Raw genomic sequence first — 21,489 nt, 5'->3', positions numbered from 1 at the left:
ATTACAACAGCTTTCTGACCTGGCTCCACCATGGTTGGTGAAATCCTCCTGCCGTTCCTTCTCCTTCAAAACTGTCTTAGTTTTGTCCCCTCCCCTAGCAATGCCATGTACATTTTACAGCTGGACTGTAAAATCCACATCAAAAATGCTTATTATTATCAAACATAATAAATATAAATGAATTTAAACCGGAAAGTACCTTGCTTTAACTCAGATGTGTCTATGGGAAATCATAGAAATGCGTGTAAGATCAAGTGATGCAGATATTCTAATTATGTTGAAGCAACAGAATAAGAAAGGCTATTTGAATTGGCACAGTGGTGACTTTGCCGGCAACCTGTAGTAATGTCATTGCCACTTTTCCTAGTACTGTATGTGACGGTGTGAAATATCTTGCACCAAAACAGTCATGTGTTGCACCAAAATACAGCACAGAGGAGTTAAGTAACTTGCCCAGTGTCATGCATCTAGTAAGTGGCAGAGCTCTTAGCTCCATAAATATTTGGTGATAAATACACAGTACCTTTCAGGCTCACTCAGCAAGAATTTGAGCAACAATGCGAGGCGGCATGAAGCCCCCAAAGTCCAGGACAGGTAGAATCACCTGGATCTGTCATAAGCTTCCAGGTTTCCTCGTCTGGATTCCCAATAATCAGCTCCCTAGTTTTTGCTCAGAATTTTCCTCATTCCACTCTGATGCTTCAGCTCCCCGCTTGCAGGGCAGTGAGGTATCCAGGTCAGGTCTCTGGCTCAGCATCTGCCCCAGGGGCATCACCAGCTCTACTTCGGTTTATCTGTTTGGCTGCCGAGCCCTCTCTACACTCTTGCTAATGTTGCCTCGCTCTCTGGGTTGGCTACTCTTTGTGTTGATGAGGTACGGGACTCCACTGCCCTGGAACCCAAGAATTTGAGAACAAAACAACACCACAAAATCTTCCAGCAAATACAATATAATTGGGCAATTTAATAAGAAACGAGTTTAGAGCTCCTAAAATATTAATGAAATAAAACAGGTGCTACTCACGCAGGGGGGCTGTCGCCACAATACTTCCCAATTCTTTCAGCGTCATTGATCTCTCCGCCGTTAAACACGGCCACATAATCGTACCGGCAGTAGTTATCACGCTCAACATCAAACTTCTCAAACTTTAATTCTATAAGCTTTAGTGAAAGCACAACGTTAGAAGTGTCAGAGGAGCAGTGCAGACCAACCTCAAACAGAATTCTTCCTCTCCCCAGATTTGTAGGGTACCACGATTTTCCTTCTTAAAAAAATGTATTCACCGTGTTTGAATTTTTTCTCAGTGTTTACATACTTATTAGTTATCAAAATTGTGGTATTCTTTTGCTTTCATTTTTAATCATTCCAAAAGACCATCTCAAGCCCAGATCAATCCTAATTAGGATCTTAAACGTGGGAACTCTGTTCACTTACAGCTAAGAAAGTATAAAAACACTATATAACCCCAGAAACCTATGTTAAGACTTAAATTGGGCTTGTGTTGGAGTGGGAAGCGGGGCTATACACCAACTTCATTCTTCTCTAGAGGAAACCTAATAGAAATGAAAATATTATCTACAATGTCCCCTATAGTAGTGTGTGTTGGGGTGTGTGAGATGGGTAGACACAACAGTTCCCCTTTCAAGAAAAGGAGACTCACGTTCCCACCACATGTAAAGAAGTCAAATTCTTTAGGACCAGAGGTTCAGGGAAGTGGGAACTGACTATGATGTCTTCTGGAAGTATGTTTGAAAACTGTGCCTGCCAGACACAGTCTACTTGGTGATCTGGTTGATTTTTGAAGAGGTTGCATAGAAGCATGGATACACAAAGTCAGTGTTAGATTTCTGAAGTATTTCTTAATTTTTTTTTGCACTGGTACCAGTAATAGTGTCCTAAATTATTCGAATCAATAAGAAGTTTTGATATACGAGCAATCATTCCCCTCATAAGCAGATTTTTCAAGACTCCCTCCAACCTGTGAGTCAGAGGAAGTCTCACTGGGTTCATAAATACCCATGGCACCCAGAGAGCTGGTCCCCACTCTTGCTGGACGGCAGGTGGGCAGGCAACACTCCTTGCTGCTTATGGAATATAATAGGCATTAACTCCTGTTAGGACAGGCACACTGTTACTAGTTGTTAGCTAGCAAAGACTTAGACACAGTAATGTGGGTGAAGGTGATAACAGCAATGGTACCACAGAGAGACACAGAGGTAAAATGTGGCTTTGAACATCACTGCCACTTATCCACATATTTATCCACTTTTAAAAAGTCAGCACCAGTGATGGGTGAATAATTGCTTATTCATACTTAACACTGCTTTAAGTTATATTAAAATATTTCCTCTTTGGGTCCTGTAACTCCTTAGCGGTTAATAATAAAATGTGTTCTAGGTTATTAAAAAATTGGCTGAACTTTTTCTACTTAGAAAATAGTCACAGAACTTTTGAAGAGAAAATAAAAATAAGTAAATAAATAGGAGGGTAAAGGGGAAAGTTATAATTTTTTAAAAAGTAAGTCTTTAATAGAAGAAAATACCCATAGATTTACATAGAAATTACTTAGGACTTAACTTTCTCATATTATTTTTCTCATTTGGACAGTTTCCAGTGATTTCAGACACTACAACCATGATTAAAAACTCAGCTGGCTGAAGCCAAAAGTCATATAAAAAGATAAAACCCAAATTTAAATTTAAATAATCCAAGAGAAAAACAATGGGGAAAAGATGCTAAATTGTAATCTGTGAGTATAATTAAATTCAAATTATTTAATCTAACATATTTACAAATGACACAGAGAGAAAAATGATCAATACTATCTCAAGAATTACATAATGGCTTAAACGTTTGAGAAATTTAATTTTTAAATTTATTTTAAACTATAAAATGTTTAATAGATATATAGAATCTTTCATTATCAAATAAATGAACATTTTTCATCTTAAAAATAAAACTGAATTTTAGGATTATGATCAAAGTGTGTGAAGTGTGTGTGTGTGTGTGTGTGTGTGTGTGTGTGTGTGTATACTCAACTCACTAACTTGCAGGGTATATTTACCTGAATAATTTTCCACTAAAGAAATGAATATATGTCAAATAATATTTGTTAAGCAATACAAAAGATCAATTTAGAAAAGTTTTTTTAACAGTATTATAATGCTCACCATACAGTGTTTTGATTTAAGTCTGTAATGTTTTGTAATAATAACAATTTTTTTTAAAGTTATTTTCAGAATTCCACAATGTAAGCTTGGTCTATTCTCATGCTAAGTTCAACACTGTGATTAATATCTGAAAGTGGTCCCCAAAAAGGGTAAAAATTCATATAACCACATACTAATAAACAATGGAAAACTTCTCTGTTGATTGTTTTAGAGCAATGAATAAAGTTATTTGTGGGGAACTACACAAATTTTATTTTAAACAGCAACCAAAAAAAGAAAAAAACACACACCACCAGTTTTCTCATCAGACCATTCTTAGAAAAGATGTTCTTAGAAAAGATGATGTGGTATGCTTGCATTGGCTTTGTTGAAGTGAAGCACTCAGGCTGTTTCTGATTTGGTCTCTAAGAGGGCCATTTTCAGGACATAATGCTCTGTGAGCAAATGGTAACCTGAGGTGCACATGTACTTGGGGATTTGTTATGCTCCCATGGTTAGTCACTGCTGCTTATAACCCCATGCTTACAACATCTTCCACAGGGTTAAACAATCTCATGTGGAATTTGCAGACCATCTGTATTGCAAAACCTGTTTTGAAAATTACAATTCTATAATAGGAAATTAAATCCGTGACTTTGCAAGTCAAATGGCACAAAGGCAATTTGAACCTGGGCCTTTGCATGAAGAAATACTGTGTCCAGGGGGTCTTCCTCACCCTGTATCTTTAACAGTTCACACCAATTCACACATGCATACTTTCTTCATGTTTTCAGGGAATCTTACCTGATTCTTTGGGGCTACAATGTGCCACACACAAGTAACTCCTGCAGGGTAATCACGGTCTGGCCAGTTGGGGGTTTTAAAAGAGCCGGAAGGTCTTTCAAGGAGTCCTCCACAATACTGATCCCCTGAAGTTATTAAAAATGAAAAAAGAAAATCCAAGTTTATGGCAATGCAGCCATGGGGAAATTAGGAATTTGGAATATTGATACTATAATAAAGACAATGACAGATGCTTTTAAATTTTCTCTTAAAAAAATGGTTAGTTTCCTCTAAACCCACCCCCCTCCCTCACACACACACACACACACACACACACACACACACACACACAATGATCTCTAGGTTACATGACATATCATATCAGCACAAGAGAGAGAAGGAGTGAAATCAGGGCCATAGCTTCCTTCCTTTTTCCCATTTTTTTGGACGAGACAAAACATTTGGGCATGCACTCATTCAGAAATCATGCAGGCTCATTAGAACTCTCAAGGCAGGGGTATTATTTACTAATAATATTTTTGTCCATGTCCACGGACAAAATCTGAATTAGCTGTTATAGACAACTCTCATTCCTAGAAAACTTTTTATACTATACATCTTTCACAATTTTTAAGAATAATTTTGTTTGTAAAAACAATACATGTTTATAAATTTTCAGCAATACAGAAAAGCATTAAAGAAGGTGGGAGTGATTTCTAGATTGGGCCTCTGTTGGGCGAGCTCCCTCTTGGTCTGAGAAAGTGACTGCTCCAGAGAAGTCTCCCGGACTAACAGGGGGGCCGCTCCATCCCGCGCAGCTAACCATGACCCTGGACTTGCCGCCAGGCATGAGCAGTTCTGCTCTGAATGAACTCAGAACAGAACCAGGAAGGCTCTCTCCCAGGGGCCTCAGGAAGGGGTGCCACCGGGTGTTACCGGGACCTGCTGGAGGTGCCCTCACACCAGACAGCACAGGCCCTGTGCGTTATGACAGGGACTGTGCTTCGTCAGCCAGTGTCCCTCTGCTGCCCTCTGTCCCCAGACCCATGGTTCCTCCCTCACCTGCACACTGAGATGGTCTTGTGTGGGGATGAGACCATCCCCTTGCCTTTTCCTCTATTCCTCCCACCCCAGACCCATAACCTCATGTAGAGCTCAGACTCAGCAGTGCTGGAGGTTCTCCCTTTACGCACAAGTCTCATTATTTCACTAGGAGCTTCCAGAAGTTTCACCACAGCTAAACTCAGCAGCACTTCTGATTGTTAGGATATTAAGATGGAGGTTTAGTTTCACACTTGGTCTTCAAGAGAAAATTCTGCAGTGTTAGATTCCTGCTCTGTGCCGATATTAGCCTCACTTCTCTGGGACTGAACTGGGTTTCCCAAATACGCCTAGACTCCTAGTAAAGCTGTTTCTTCACTGGTGGGGGGAAAAAAATTAAAATTAAATTCGGGGTAAGATTACCTCAAATCCCACTAACCACAATGAACATGTGACAAACATCATTTCAGACCAATCTCTATGCATATGTATTGCGTTGGCCAAAAAGTTCATTTGGGTTTTTCCTGTAGCATCTTACGGAAAAAACCAAATGAACTTTTTGGTCAACCGAATACAAAAAGGTTCACAGAAATAATTTTAGAAAGACATTTTAATACAAGTTTTACATTTAATTTTACTGGGACTTAACGAACAAAGAAACACTGAAAGGAATTAATATACTTTACTAAAAATATTTCTGTGACACAGAAGGTAATCATTCTTAAAAGAAGTCTCTAAATTTAAGACAGTGTGTTATAAAAATTGAGCCTGGAGTAATTTCTGTAACTTTTAAAAAATATATATTTATTTATTTATTTTTGGCTGTGTTGGGTCCTCGTTGGTGCACAGGGGCTTTCTCTAGTTGTGGCGAACGGGGGCTACTCTTCGTTGCGGTGCGCAGGCTTCTCATTGCGCTACTCTTGTTGCGGAGCACGGGCTCTAGGCATGAGGGCTTCAGTAGTTGTGGCACATGGGCTCAGTAGTTGTGGCGCACGGGCTCTAGAGCTCAGGCTCAGTAGTTGTGGTGCACGGGCTTAGTTGCTCTGCGGCATGCGGGATCTTCCCGGACCAGGGCTCGAACCCGTGTCCCCTGCATTGGCAGGCGGATTCTTAACCACTGCACCACCAGGGAAGTCCATCTGTAACTTTTAATTCATGGAAAATTTCAAGCATATACAAAGTAAACAGAACAATGTAATGAATCTCTATGTATGCATCATCCAATTTCAACAATTATCATCATTTTACTATTCTATCAACATCACTACCCAATGCTCACCACCTGCATTATTATTATTATTATTATCATTTTACAGGTTTGGGGGAGGTAAATTCAATACTCTGAAATGCACAAGTCTTAGCTGTAAAAATTTGAAAAATGAATCTGCCCGTGTGAGCCACACTCCTATGATTATAATAGAATCATTTCCCACAAAATTCCTGTATCCCTTGTCAGTCAGTCTGCTGGCTCTTCACGCCATTTTTCTAAAAAATTTCACCTTATATTAGTTTTATTCTAGAGCTTCATATACATGGAATTATACGGTGTGTCCTCTTCTGCGTCTGACTTCTCTTGCTTAGTACAATTTCCGAGATACATTCATGTTGCTGTGTGGATTAGTAGTTTGTTCCCTGACGTTGCTAAGTAGTATTCTGGGGTATGGAAACCAGAGTTTGTTCACGTATTCTCCTGCTGATATTCATTTGGCTTGCTTCCAGTCTGGGCTTCTGCGAATAACGCTGCTATGAACATTTTTGTATAAATCTCTTTGGGGACATGTATTTTCATTTCTCTTGCATAAATATCCAGGAATGCAATTGCTGGGCCAAGAGTAGATGTAGATGTTTAACTTCATAAGAAACTACCAAAATTTTTTCCCCAAGCGGTTGTAGCATTTTTTACATCTCAAGGGATGAGCACTTTGGTTGCATCACATCCTTGCCACCATTTAGTGCGGTCAGTTATTTTAGCCAACCCGGCTGGTATGTAAAACCACAGTGGTATCTCACTGTGGTTTTAATTTGCATTTCCCTGTTAAGTAATGACACCGAACAGTTGTTCATGTACTTATGAGTCATTCATATATCTTCTTCTGGAAAGTATCTGTTCAAGTATTTGCCCATTTTTATATTCATGGGGATCTTTATCTTTGTACTGTTGAGTTCTTTATATATTTTGAATACAAATCCTTTATGAGGTGGTTTTGCAAATATTTGCTCCTGTTCTGTAGGTTGCCTATTCATCTTTGTAACATTGCCTTTTATAAGCATTAGTTTTGATTTTAATGAAGTTTGCATGGTACGTATTTTTCCATCCTTTTATGTTGAACCTATTTTGTCTTTGTATTTCTAGTGCTTTCTTTTAGACAATTATGGTTGGGCTCTGCTTTTGAACCCATTCTAATAATTACTGTCTTCTAATTAGAGTATTTAATCCTCTACCTTTAATGTATTTATTGACATGTTTGGACAGTGTGCCAATTACTATTTTGTTCTATTTGTCACACCTTTCTCTTGTTCCCTCTGCTCTTCCTTTCCTGCCTTCTTTGGGCTGTTCAATAATTCTGGTATTCTATTTTAATCTTCTGGCTTTTAGCTAAAATATGTGCATTTTTAATGGGTTCTCCAAGGACAGCGTATTTAGATTTAACGGTGTATTTCTTCACGTACTGTATATTTCCATTTGCTCCTCCATCCTTTGTTCAATTGTTGTCATATATATTATGTCATACATTACGCTTGCCACAATAGAGTGGTAACGTTTTTTGTTTGCTTTGTTTTGAACAGACACATGTAAAGAAATTAGAGAAGAAAATGGAATATAGCCTTCTATATTTACCATTTCCAGTGGCCTTCAATCCTTCCATTACCTTTGAGTTACCCTGTGGGGCCACTTCCCTTCAACTTGAGAAACTTCCTTAAATACTTCTTGTGATGCAGCTGTTTATCTGAAAATGTCTTTATTTCATTTTTTTTACCATTACTATTATTCTATTTTTTTAACATCTTTATTGGAGTATAATTACAATGGTGCATTAGTTTCTGCTGTATAACAAAGTGAATCAGCTATACATATACATACATCCCCATAACTCCTCCCTCTTGTGTCTCCCTCCCTCCCTGCCTCCCTATCCCACCCCTCTAGGTGGTCACAGAGCACCGAGCTGATCTCCCTGTACTATGCGGCTGCTTCCCACTAGCTACCTATTTTACATTTGGTAGTGTATATATGTCCATGCCACTCTCTCACTTCGTCCCAGCTCACCCTTCCCCATCCCTGTGTCCTCAAGTCCATTCTCTACATCTGCGTCTTTATTCCTGTCCTGCCCCTAGGTTCTTCAGAACCTTTTTTTTTTTTTTTAGATTCCATATATATGTGTTCGAATACGGTATTTGTTTTCCTCTTTCTGACTTACTTTCATTTTTGAAGACTAGCTGTAGAATGCTGGGTTGATACTTGTATTCCAGCACTTTAAAAATGCTGTTCCACTGCCTTCTGGCCTCCATTGTTTCTGATTAAAAGAAAGCCATCCTTCATACCATTGTTCTTCTGTATGTAATTTGGATTTTATCTAATTGATTTTAAGATTTTCTCTTTATCTTTCGACTTCTGTAATTTAATTATGATGTGCCTAGGTGTGGCTTCATTTTTATTTATCTTATTTGGGATTTGCTGATCTTCTTGGCTCTATAAATTGATGTTCTTCACGAAATTTGGGTGGCCTCAAGCCATCATTTCTTGAGATATTTTTTCTGCATTATTATCACTCTCTTTTTCTTTTGGGACACATATTACACATGCGTTAGACCGCTTGACATTGTCTCACTGGTCTCCGAGGCTCTCTTTCTTTCATCTTTTTCCTCCTGGTTCTTCAGCTTGGATCATTTCTATTCAAATCCACTGCCTTTTTCTTCTACCACCTCCAATCTGCTTGTAAGCCCATCAGGTAAATTAAAAAATTACATGTTCGGGGCTTCCCTGGTGGCGCAGTGGTTGAGAGTCCGCCTGCCGATGCAAGGGACACGGGTTCGTACCCCAGTCCGGGAAGATCCCACATGCCCCGGAGCGGCTGGGCCCGTGAGCCATGGCCGCTGAGCCTGCGCGTCCGGAGCCTGTGCTCCGCAACGGGAGAGGCCACAACAGTGAGAGGCCCGCGTACCGCAAAAAAAAAAAAAAAATTACATGTTCTGTATCTTTCAGCTCTCGTATTACCATTTTCTTTTTTTATATAGTTTCTTTTCTGAGATTCTCAATCTGTTTATTTTTTACACATATATTTCCCTTTAAATCCTTAAACATTTATAATAGCTGCTTTAAAGTGCTTGTCTGCTAACTGTAACTTCTGGGTTATTTTGGGGTCAGTTTTTATGGACTGCTTTTTTTCTTGAATATGGACACACTTTCCTGGTTTCATCACATGATTGGATACTGGACATTATGAATGATACATTATAAAGTCTCTAGATTCTGTTGTGTTCCTATAAAAAGTGACTTTTTTTCTAGGAGGCATTCAACTTGGCTAGACCCAAGCTCAAAGTCTGTTGCCCTGGTAGTGGGCAGCAGTTGTAATCTCTGTTTTTTCAACCTCCAGATGATGCTTTTGTACCAGGCCAATTGAGTTCTCCCTCATATATGCAGAGTTTAGCCATTAGCCAAAGATTTAGCTGAATTACACCTAAATTTTTTGTGCCTCAATTCTTCTTTGGGATTTCCTCCCAAATGTTCTGGCTGCTCTCTCAAACCAGCGATGTTGCACTATAGCCCAAAGCAAGAAAAGATTAGGAGTGCCTGCAGGCGGAAGGCTGTAAGTTTAACAGATGTTGACCACTGTGGTTGTCTTCCAAGGGTAGAGGTTTCTACCCTTGGGAGCGCACATGTACTGACACGGAATGATCCCAACTCGTAGTATGAAGTGTAAAGAAAAAGTTGTGAAACAATATGAATGTATGATACTACTTATATATTTTAAAAACTATTGCAAAAGTACATACATATAAGTAAGTGCATATAGACGGCATGGGAACTACCAGCCACGGCTATTTCTAAGAGGGGACTACAATGGGGTGAAATGTTTCTATAGCTGTATGTGTATATCTGTATGCAGGCTTCACATTTTTACTCCATGAATTTCTACATTTGAATTTTTATAAGAATATATATGGCTTTAAAAAAGACTGATTTTTTTTATGGTTTATCTCAGAATATTGAATATAGTTCCCTGTGCTGTACAGTAGGACCTTGTTGTTTATCCATTCTATATGTAATAGTTTGCAACTACTAACCCCAAACTCCCAGTCCATCCCTCCCCCACCCTCCCTCTCCCTTGGCAAGACTGATTTTTTTTTTAAGATTTTTTTTTTGGATGTGGACCATTTTTAAAGTCTTTATTAAATTTGTTACTACACTGCATCTGTTTTATGTTTTGGTTTTTTGGCCGCAATGCATGTGGGATCTTAGCTCCCCAACCAGGGATTGAACCTGCACTGCCTGCATTGGAAGGCGAAGTCTTAACCAGTAGACCACCAAGGAAGACCCAAGACTGACTTTTTAATGGTCTCTTGATGGTGTGGTGGTATTTATTAGCCCTCTGTTTCAGAAGAATTGCTCTTAAACTTTAGATTAAATGAGTAAATCCATATAAAGTGCCTAGAACAGTGCCTGACACACAGGAGGCATTCAACAACTGTGAGCCCTTATTATTGCTGTTATGTGGAAACGATACCTCTTTCATTTGGTTCAGCGGCAGAGAACATGGCCATGAAGCCATTCCCAGCTGTGTTGGCATCGGAAATCATCTGCACCATCATCTTGTTGCCACTGGACACAAGAGCTCCGGGCCGGAACGTGCCGCAGAAGCGCCCAATGCGTTGGCCATTGGAGTGGCCGTTGTACACGTCCACAAAGTCATAGCGACACAGGTTGTCACTCTCCAGGTCTATGAATCGGAAATTAAGAACTACTACTTTTCCCTCGGGGACCTGCCAAGAAAAGGGCCAAGTGGAAAACCGTGTCATGAAAACATCTGAAATCTTCACATCTAGCCAATTACTAAAATAAGCAGATAAAAGTTTAATACCCAAAATGGTGCTTTTTCTTCCCTCAACTCTGAACTAGGCCAGAAACGATTTTCTACCATAATGCATTCCTAGTGAAAGATAAGCATTTGTTCTCTTTTGACAAATTCCACAATTCTCTGGGGTACAGGAGCTTATTCCTAGGGAGTCTGTCTCAACAAAGCTGCAAAATACTGCATCAGTCTTATTAATTGATAAGTCATTGCTGACAAAGAATACCAGTCCTGATTGGACCTTAGCACACATCTGCATATTTCAAAGCACCATGGCACTCAGAGATAGTGCTTGGCAAAGCAACAGTTGAAATGTCATTTTTCACAAATAATACAATAGGACGATCTCAATATACAGAATGTTTCTATGAAGTTCAAACTGAAGGGGTGATTTGGCAATTGTGCAGTTAATTTACAGATAATCCACTTTGGGTCCTGAAGAATCCAGATCAAATATCTACAATGATTATATTAATTGAGTAATTGGTGAATCATCTCTTTTCAAAGTCGCTGAGTTTTTATTTGTTTTCCAGGTGAAAACTTTGTATAACAGGCAGCCTTGAAACACAATACGCTGATGAAAAAGATGTGTTTTCACTTTCTCATAAGACTTTCCTCACCATAATCTCCTCCTCCCTCCTTGTTCCCTGAATAGGTAGAGAAAATGGCTACAAAAGCATTTGGCAGGATTCTTACAAAAGCCCCATTTCTTTCCCAGTTCACACAATTTTAATTTCTTCATCCAAGCTGTTTAAAGTCTTGATCAGCTTTGTTTCATACTCAATAGAATAAGAATTTCATTCCATAAAAGCTTACAGATGACAAAGGTCAGTGATTAAAGAAAAAAAAAACACAAGCAACACTGACTGCTTCATCTTAGACTATCTCAGACTCAAAGATCAACAGATGCTTTCTTATAAATATGGCTTCCCCATGCTGGTAAATGTCATGAATTTTTTTTCCTATAATAATAATAAGTGTTTCAGTGTTATTTGCCTTTTTTGCCACATACACACCCAATGTAGAAGCTGTAACAGAGTAGTCACAAGAAGAGGGATATTTTGGCTTTGACATGGTTGCATTCTAATTGCTGGAAGCTTATCTTAAGTGTGAATATCAGAAGCTCTAAAGCCACAGTCTAAGAAGCTGATAGCAAAAAATGCAATTAAATTTTTAAGCATGCTCACGGAGATAGCTGTTGCAGAATGCCTTGGTTTTTTGTTCTGCTTTGTTGCATACAATCTCTATTTATCCCATGATCAGAAAATGATCAAAATGTGATGCCACGGGCTTCCCTGGTGGCGCAGTGGTTGAGAGTCTGCCTGCCGACACAGGGGACGCGGGTTCGTGCCCCAGTCCGGGAAGATCCCACATGCCGAGCGGCTGGGCCCGTGAGCCTGCACGTCCGGAGCCTGTGCTCCGCAACGGGAAAGGCCACAACAGTGAGAGGCCCGCGTACCGCAAAAAAAAAAAAAAAAAGTGAGTCCTGTCTACTGTATGACCCAGCAATTCCACTCCTGGGTGTATATCTGAAAAAACTAAACACTAATTCAAAGATACATGCACCCCAATGCTCTTAACAGCATTATCTACAATTGCCAAGATATGGAAGCAACCTAAGTGTCCATCAACAGATGAATGGATAAAGATGTGGTATATATAAATACAATGGAATACTACTCAGCCATAAAAAAAGAATGAAATGTTGCTATTTGCAACAACATGGATGGACTTGGAGAGTAATAGGCTAAGTGAAGTAAGTCAGACAGAGAAAGACAGATACTGTATGATATCACTTATATGTGGAATCTAAAAAGTACAACAAAGTAGTGAACAAAATGAAACAGGCTCACAGATATAGAGAGTAAACCACAGTGGGGAGAGGGCAGGGAGGAAGGGCAAGATAGGGGTAGGGGAGTAAGAGGTACAAACTATTATGTGCAAAATAAACAAGCCACAGGATAGAGTGTACAACACAGAGAATGTAGCTAATAATTTATAATAACTATAAATGGAGTGTAACCTTTACAAATTGTGAATCACTATGTTGTACTCCTGTAACTTATATAATCTTGTACATCAACTATACTTCATTCAAAAGGAAAGAAAAAGTGAGTCCTCTCTGCATGGTTGCGTTCTTTTTCTCCCCAGCCACGTTCAGCTCCCTGGGTGGAGGTGCAGAGCAGCTGGAGCTGGATTTAAGCAGTGCTGAGTGGAGAGGTTGCGAGGTGGAGGGGTGTTTGCCAAGTGAGGACTATGGTGGGGGAGAGGACGTAGGCAGGAGAATGACCATAACGGTGGACCGTGGAATCCAAGTTGGGTTATAAGCATAGAAATCAGGACTCAGTAGGGTGAGGGCAGTAACAACCTAGATCATGGTAGAGGCAAGGACAATGACAGTGGAAGTGGGTGGCTGAGGAGCGATGGAGGAGACGAAGCTAAGGACCCAAGGGGATCATCCGCGTAGATATTGAAATTACTGCGAATGATGACAAGGAAGGTGCTGAAGACAGTGACCATGAGCCAGGGGCTAAAATTTACAAGAAAGGAGGGAGGCTGTCCTAGAGTCTTTGGACGACTGCAACAAGGAGGGACATGGGGCACCATAGCCTTGTTTCATTTCATTCATCATAGTTCTGTGACACTGAGAAAACTGGGTGACTGTGGTCAGGCTGTTGAAATGGAATCCAAGCCTTGGATACTCATTCCCAATGGGATAAATCTTTCCTTCTCCAACATTCTTTATTTGGTCTCGATGCAATGAAAAGTTGAAATTTCTCTGAGAATGAGACACAAATATATCAGAAGCAGAAAATGGGTTACATTGTATAACTTTCAACACAAAACCCAACAACCCGGACAAAAACTCTTTGGAAGGAAGGTTTCAGGGGAGATCTGTACCCATTGTGGGTCTATTGGAACCACAGACGAATGCCATCTCACACTGAAGGCCAAGGAGAAATTCTACTGCAAGTGAGATGCACACTGCATCAAACCCTTTCGCTGTAACACAACAGCTGTTCTTCATATTTATATAAGGAACCAAGACTGTCTGATGCTCTGTGAGGTGAACTTTGCTAAGAGTTCCTGGATTATGATTCTAAAGGACTTTGGAAAGCATATTCTCTGAAGATGACCTTCCACTTGAAGAATCTATGGTCTGTACCCTTGATTTTTCTTTGTTAGGGATGTAAAAAAATATAGAACGAAACAGAGAGTAATATAACACACACCTGGGTACCAACCAGCCAGAATTGATTATTGTTAACATTCTGTCAACACATTTTTTAACGTCTCCTTTAAAAAGTAAATACATAATTTCAGATAAAATGAGTTTTCCTTTGTCCTTATTCATAGCCTCATTCTCCCTCCTTTCTCGGAAGCAACCACTGTCACAAATTGAGTGAGTTTTCTTCTGTGTCGTGCAAAATACTTTTATATATATGTATATGTATCCATGCAAAATACATAGTTATGTTTTTGCGTCCGTTTTCCCTGAAAGATGGAGCTCTAGAAGGTAAGGATCCCCCCCCCCCCCGCCTTGTTCACTGTTGCATCCCCATCTTCTGGACAGCACATGGCCCCAAGTAGAGGTGCCTAATAAAGATTTATTAAATGAATGAATCCATCAAGAGCTAAATGGCCACCGGCTTCTTTGCACAAATCCTGGACGAGGCCCCTTCTGGGTGGCTCTGCCTCTTGGGTTTTAATTTCATATCCCACCAAGCAGCAAAACTCCAGAAGGCCCCTCTCCTTTCTACGTCATTCTTTACCAAAAATAGAAGACATATCTTTGGGGAAACTTTATATCTCAAATCTCCCGTAAGTGCTAACAATGCAGAAACTCAAGTAAGGTACTTTTTTGGGGTAGCAAATTAGACAAGGCTACCGAGTTGTTGAGATTCTATTGACCAAGGGATTCATTATCTGCCTGTAGAAAAATCATTCTTGGCTTGTGATTTTCCCTGTCAGTAGCCGAGTCCTGTGTGGGCCAAAGCCCAGCACTGCAACAGTGACCTCAGCTCACACCACAGCCCGCGGGGTGTCCTTATGGTCACAGGCAAGTATGCCAAGTCGCTGGATGCCAATGCCAGGGTTGCTGCCAGAGAATGAATGGGGAATTGCATTCTGAGCTGGTCATTTGCATTTTCAGGATACTATGAGCAAAGGCAAGAAAGAGAAGCCACAGCAGTGAGGAGCCCGTGCACCGCAACTAAAAAGTAGCCCCCGCTTGCCACAGCCGGAGAAAGCCTGCATGCAGCAGTGAAGACCCACCGTAGCCCAAAATAAATAAATTAATTAAATTAATGTAAAAATAAATAAACCGAGCGGATGACAGAGGACTTAAAATTGTGTTATTGGCTATCAATGTGTATATTCAATTTGAAATTATTAAAGTAAATCTATTTCTATCAGTTGCAAAAAAAAAAAAAAATGCACATAGAAGCCAGCTGCTTTTGTGTGGAGGAATAGATTTCGGTAGAAGAGGGAACGCTCCTGTGTGTCTGTATCTTTTCTTCCCCCAACGCAGCATTTACTAATTTGAGCAAAAAGATCTGTTTCTGCAGCCTGTCTGATTTTTTTAAAAAGCCCTCGTTTTAATGTTCTTAGATTTTCTTCTTCCACAAACAGACCTCTCAGAAAGCATGTTCTAAAATGCAGGCCACATTTTATTTACAGCAAGTTCAAGAGGCACAGCAGCTCTGTGTCAACTCACTTACATCTCCAAATGTAATCCAGAGAAATGTATGTACAAATTACGCACAAATATTTGGCTAGGCTTCAAGAGGGGGATAAATCAGAAGCTTCAAGATCTTATTCATGTGTCTCTTCTATTTATTTATTTTATTTTTCTTGGCAGTGCCATGTTGCTTAGATCTTAGTTCCCCGACTAGGGATTGAACCTGTGGCCCCTGCAATGGAAGTAAGGCATCCTAACCACTGGACCACCAGGGAATTCCCATCATCTGTGTCTATTTAAATACTCCTCTTTTTAAAGATGGAATCTTATAAACATTAGGAAAATAAGACATACATTTTGATTCATGGAAATAACGTGATGTTTTGAAAAAATATATATATTTTTTTTGGTTAGGGTTTTTACCAAAAAAAAACCTGTTACACCCTTATGTCTGGAAGGAGGGTGGAAACCCCCAACTACCTCAAGCCCAGCCCATGAGAACCAGTGGAGATGAGGTCACACTCCTCTGCTGAAAACTGTCCAAAGCTTTCCCAGCATGGCAGGAATAAAATCCTCACTGTACCTATAATCACAAACTTAAGTAGTGTATAAAAGGTGCCGGTATTTTTCTAAGCCCTTGACATATATTATTCCACTTAATTACAGCAACCCTATGAAGTTGATATTAGTTTTGCAGTTTTGCAACTTACAGGTAAGGAAACTGAAGCAATGAGAGGTTTAAGGTCCTGTATGATATGGCCCCTGACTATCTCTCCGACCTCATCTTTCCTTGTCACGCAACAATCTGGCTGTTCAAGGAAGCCTCCAAGCTGGTTCTCCTCCTCAGGGCCTTTGCACAGTCTGGCCCCTCTGCTCGGCACACTCTCCTCCCTGATATTCCCAAGTCTGCCTCTACCTACCTCATTATTTAACTGTCAGCTCAAGTGTCACCTTTCCAGAGGGGTCTCTCCCGAGCCCTTCAGTTGTTTTAGATCATGTTGACCATATAACCGTGTTATTTCTTTATAGATTATGTATCATCTGTCTCTTCACCAGAATGTACCATCCAGAGACCAGAGGTTGCCCACAGCTAGTTCAATGCTTAGCTATTACAGGAGTTCAAAAGGTAGTTATTGAACAAATGACTGGAATCCTTATAATCTTAATTTTATAAAAACAGTGCAGACCACAACTCCTATTACTAGCACATAAGTTTATGTAACAATGTAAACTAACTAACAGGTATGAGGCAAGCAGTAGTGGCACCCTTCTGAAAAGGAAGAAACAGCTCAGAGTGGTTATGATGACTTACAGCCACCCAGCAAGTCAGCGGCAGAGCCCAGGTGTCCTGACTTCTACCCGACTGTGTTTCCCATGGCCTGACGGTGGCAGAAGCTGAGGAGATGCTCACTGATCTCGGTTCCTTTCCCCAGGCACACAGGAAGTTGACATGCTCCAGCCTGCACTGCACTTAGGTTGGGGCCAGGTGCCTGGGTCCTGGTCAGTGGGATGGAGGTGAAGTGAGGTACCCACGTCCAGGCCGAGCCATAAAAGTCCTCTGCGCAATCCTTTCAGAGTTCTCTGTTTGCTCTAAGGAGGGGACTCAAGGGAGGAAACAGGAAGGTTCTAGGAGATGGCACAGGCACACAGGAGCTAATGCTCAAAGGAGAGTTGCCCGGGACAGCCATCCAACTGCACTGGACTGTGACATTAGCAAGAAATTACCCTTCGTTCAGACTCACAAACATAAAGAACAGACTTGTGGTTGCCAAGGGGGAGGTGGGGTGGGGGAACGATGGACTGTATAGCACAGGGAACTATATTCAATAGCCTGTGATAAACCATAATGGAAAAGAATACGAAAGAGAACGTATATATATGTATAACTGAATCACTTTGCTATACAGCAGAAATTAACATTGTAAATCAACTACACCTGAATAAAATAAAGAAAAAAAAAAAAGAAAGAAATTACCGTTTGGGGCTTCCCTGGTGACGCAGTGGTTAAGAATCCGCCAGCAAATGCAGAGGACACGGGTTCGAGCCCTGGTCTGGGAAGATCCTACATGCCGCAGAGCAACTAAGCCTGTGTGCCGTAACTACTGAGCCTGGGCTCTAGAGCTCAAGAACTACAACTACTGAGCCCACGTGTCACAACTACTGAAGCCCATGCACCTAGAGCCCTGCTCCGCAACAAGAGAAGCCACCGCAATGAGAAGCCCGTACACCGCAATGAAGAGTAGCCCCCGCTCGCCGCAACTAGAGAAAGCCCGTGTGCAGCAACGAAGACCCAATGCAGCCAAAAATAAATAAAATGAATAAATTTATAGAAGAAATAACCGTTTGTTGTGTCAGGCCATTGAGATTTGGGGGGTTGTTTGGTACAGCTTTACACTTTGGGTTAATTATCCTGATTGACACATGGATAGTGACACGTGCCAGTTGTCCTGACCCAGCAGCTCGGTGACAGGCAACTGTGGAGATATCTTTGTTGTTTTTTGGTGCCTATAAGTTCCATATGAATCAGCATTGAAATATGGCCACCAAGAAGCGGACACGGTCTCAGGCTGTGTGAATAGGAGGGGAGTTGACAGACGATTTGAAGCAGTCAGAAAAGAGTGAATTCAGAGGCGTCACCGAGGTACGTGCTGTAAATTCATTGGCTCCTGCAAAGTCTAACTGGCTCTTCCGGCACCACCACCATGACCCCTGACGCCTTTATCTGTGGCTGGGCAGCGAAGGTGAGAAGACAGTCAGCAGCCATGGGTACTGCTCGAGATGGGAAAAGAAATGGGTCTTCTGATGGACCTGGCTGTGAAATGGACAAGAAGCTGGTCATGCATCCTAAGCCTGAGGGTGAAGATGGAAAAACCAGAGAGGAGAAGGTGGCTCCCGCAGGGCCACTCAAGTCTGCCACGGGAAAATGCAGATGGGAAAAATGTGAAGGCACAACAAAGCAGCACCCAGGGCAACAGGAACTCTGAGGAAAGTCCAGCCAGGATGGGGAGACAGGCAGTTGGGCAAAAAGCTACTCGTTTAGGTTTTGCCTGGGGGAGGAGAAAAAGTCAGGTTTAAATGTAGAGCATTCTGTATAGCTGATTCACTTTGTTACAAAGCAGAAACTAACACACCATTGTAAAGCAATTATACTCCAATGAAGATGTTAAAATATATATATATATAAATAACATATATAGAAATTTTTAAAAATGTAGAGTATTCGTTTTTTTTTAAACTCTGAATGAAGTAATTTTATTTTTACTTTTTATTGAAGTATAACTGATTTACAATGTTGTGTTAGTTTCAGGTGTACAGCAAAGTGATTCAGTTATACATATATCCATTCTTTTTCAGATTCTTTTCCATTATAAGTTATTACAAAATATTGACTATAGTTCCCTGTGCTATACAGTAGGTTCTTGTTGTTTGCCTATTTTATGTATAGTAGTTGTGTATGTTAATCCCAAACTCCTAATTTATCCCTCTCCCCCTTCCCCTTTGGTAACCATTAGTTTGTTTTCTGTGTCTGTGGATCTACTTCTGTTTTGTTTATAAGTTCATTTGTATCTTTTTTTTTAAGATTCTACATGTAAGTGATATCACGTGGTATTTGCCTTTCTCTGTCTGACTTACTTCACTTAGGATAATCTCTAGGCCCATCCGTGTTGCTGAAAATGGCTATATATCATCCTTTTTTATGGCCGAGTATTACCCCATTGTATATATGTACCACATCTTCTTTATCCACTCCTCTGTGGACAGACATTTAGGTGGCTTCCATGGCTTGGCTATTGTCAACAGTGCTGCAATGAACATTGGGGTGCATGCATCTTTTCAAATTATGGTTTTCTCCAGATATATGCCCAGGAATGGGATTGCAGGATCATATGGTAGCTCTATTTTCAGTTTTTTAAGGAACCTCCATACTGCTCACATCTTTTCACAGATGTGCCTCTTCTGCTTTTCCTGTGGCTCATGGTATCACTAGGACCCTACTGTAGATGTTAGTGGTGACAAATCTCCTGGGCGAGTTATGCATTCGTCATCACTTTTCCTGAGAACTGGAAATTCACTACTTAATTTTTCACTACACGTGAGCTGTCTTTTTAGCTATTTGTTCTTGAAAGGGTTTACTGCAAAATAAAAAGGCATTACCCAACAATAAAATAAAAAAGCACTACCCTACAATAAGATATTGACTTATAAAATAAAAAGCTGTAGATCTATACCAAGCCATAAATAACGAAACCACTCTAGCAAGAACTCTCAGACTGTTTTACAGCAGGACAGCTCAGCCTCGTTTCCCCAGCATATATTTCACGTACAATGAACCTATACTTCCCATGTTGTCCATTGAACCAGCCAACTGGTAGCCTGGTGGCTTTGTGTGTCTCACTGGTCACAGCACCAACCACAGCACTGGTGCCACCTGGCTTCTGGGACCAGAAGCATCAAACACTCATCCCTCTACCACCCAAGAGTGGAAGGAGTGGCTGAACCTAGTGGCTAAAGCCCAAGCTATTTCACGTGATTAGTGGGTGTCTTGAATGCTGTCCTTGAAAGGTCTTAGCTGTGTTGGGAAGAAAGAGACAAGTTTGCACTGGTTGTCTTTCACATTTAACCACATGCTGAAGAGAGAACTCTGCCTACTGCATAAGGGTACAATGCCCTTCTAGACAAGACCACGGCAGAAGATGGAAGCACAAAGGGAAGCTCTACCAAACCCATCTTGCATTATTTTAAAGCAACTCTCAGGAGTAATATTTCTTTTAAAATAATAAAAAATCCATGACAAATGTTAAATCACATGAGATGCCCTGAATGACAGGTACACATCGGAACTGTCCAGGACAAATGAGGACGCCTGGCTATCCTGGCTGCAGGGCATCTGGGTCCCTCCTCTAAAATTAGAAGCTGCCCCAGTAAAAACCATAGGTTGAGTAAATGAAGAGCTGCTGAATGGATAAAAGAATGAAAGAATAGCTTCCTGTAACCTGCAGAATGAAGTCCAAACTCCTTACAGTAATGCTGTGTGAGGCCCACCCCTCTGACATTCTGGTCTCATCTTTACCCAGCCCTTTGTATCTTGGGCTCGAATCTCCCCATCCTCGAAAACAGTCAGCCCCTTTCCATTCCCACCTCTATGAGATCACATGCATAACCCCTGCCTGGAATCTTCTCTCCCCATCTCAGTCTGTCGACTGCCACCCCGATTTCAAAGTCTGGGCCAAATGCACCTTCTCTAGGAACCAACCAGCCTCCCACTGCTTGACCAATGTCCACACTCAGGGGGGTGTTATCTTCCCTCTTTCCGCTCCCAGAGCCCACTGTTCTACCGTTCTCCCCTCTCTTTCGGTAGATCCCTCAGCATCTACGGGGCCCACAGGGTCTGGGGTGTGTGCTCTGTCTCCAGGTGGTCTGTGAACCTTTCAGGGGCAGGACTGCTCCATTCTGATTCATCTGAGTCTGAACCCACAGGCAGCTGGAGTCCAGGCATCAAAAAAATGCAGGGAAGGTGAGGATGGAGTTGGGGAAGAGTTTTCTATCTTCATTTTAGTCTCAGATCTGCAAACAGTTTGGGGACTTTCTATGCCATTTATCATGCCATATGCCATCTATGCCATAAATAATAGCAGCTGGCACAGTGACACATATCCAGGTGGGGAAAACATAAACTCCCAGGGTCCCTGTGACACAGAACCTGGCAGTGCCTCCCTGGATCAAGTTAGGGCTCCATTAAGACATGTGAGAGAAGAAGACTGTAAA

At 41.0% G+C, this 21,489-nt stretch overlaps 1 protein-coding gene across 1 annotated transcript in view; it reads right to left on the bottom strand.

Annotated features, from left to right (window-relative positions):
* The window catches only part of PCOLCE2 (procollagen C-endopeptidase enhancer 2), a 71,193-nt gene that overhangs the window by 14,846 nt on the left and 34,858 nt on the right, over nt 1–21,489 (bottom strand). The window contains exons 3-5 of the mRNA XM_030873300.3: nt 10,698–10,953; nt 3,955–4,079; nt 1,025–1,161 (exon numbers count right to left, since the gene is read on the bottom strand). Of these exons, the coding sequence (XP_030729160.1) occupies nt 1,025–1,161; nt 3,955–4,079; nt 10,698–10,953 (518 nt within the window). The remainder of the gene's footprint in view (nt 1–1,024; nt 1,162–3,954; nt 4,080–10,697; nt 10,954–21,489) is intronic.

Source organism: Globicephala melas, chromosome 4 (assembly GCF_963455315.2).
Source record: "Globicephala melas chromosome 4, mGloMel1.2, whole genome shotgun sequence".
Lineage (NCBI taxonomy): Eukaryota > Metazoa > Chordata > Mammalia > Artiodactyla > Delphinidae > Globicephala > Globicephala melas.
This window is presented reverse-complemented; position numbering and strand designations above follow the sequence as displayed.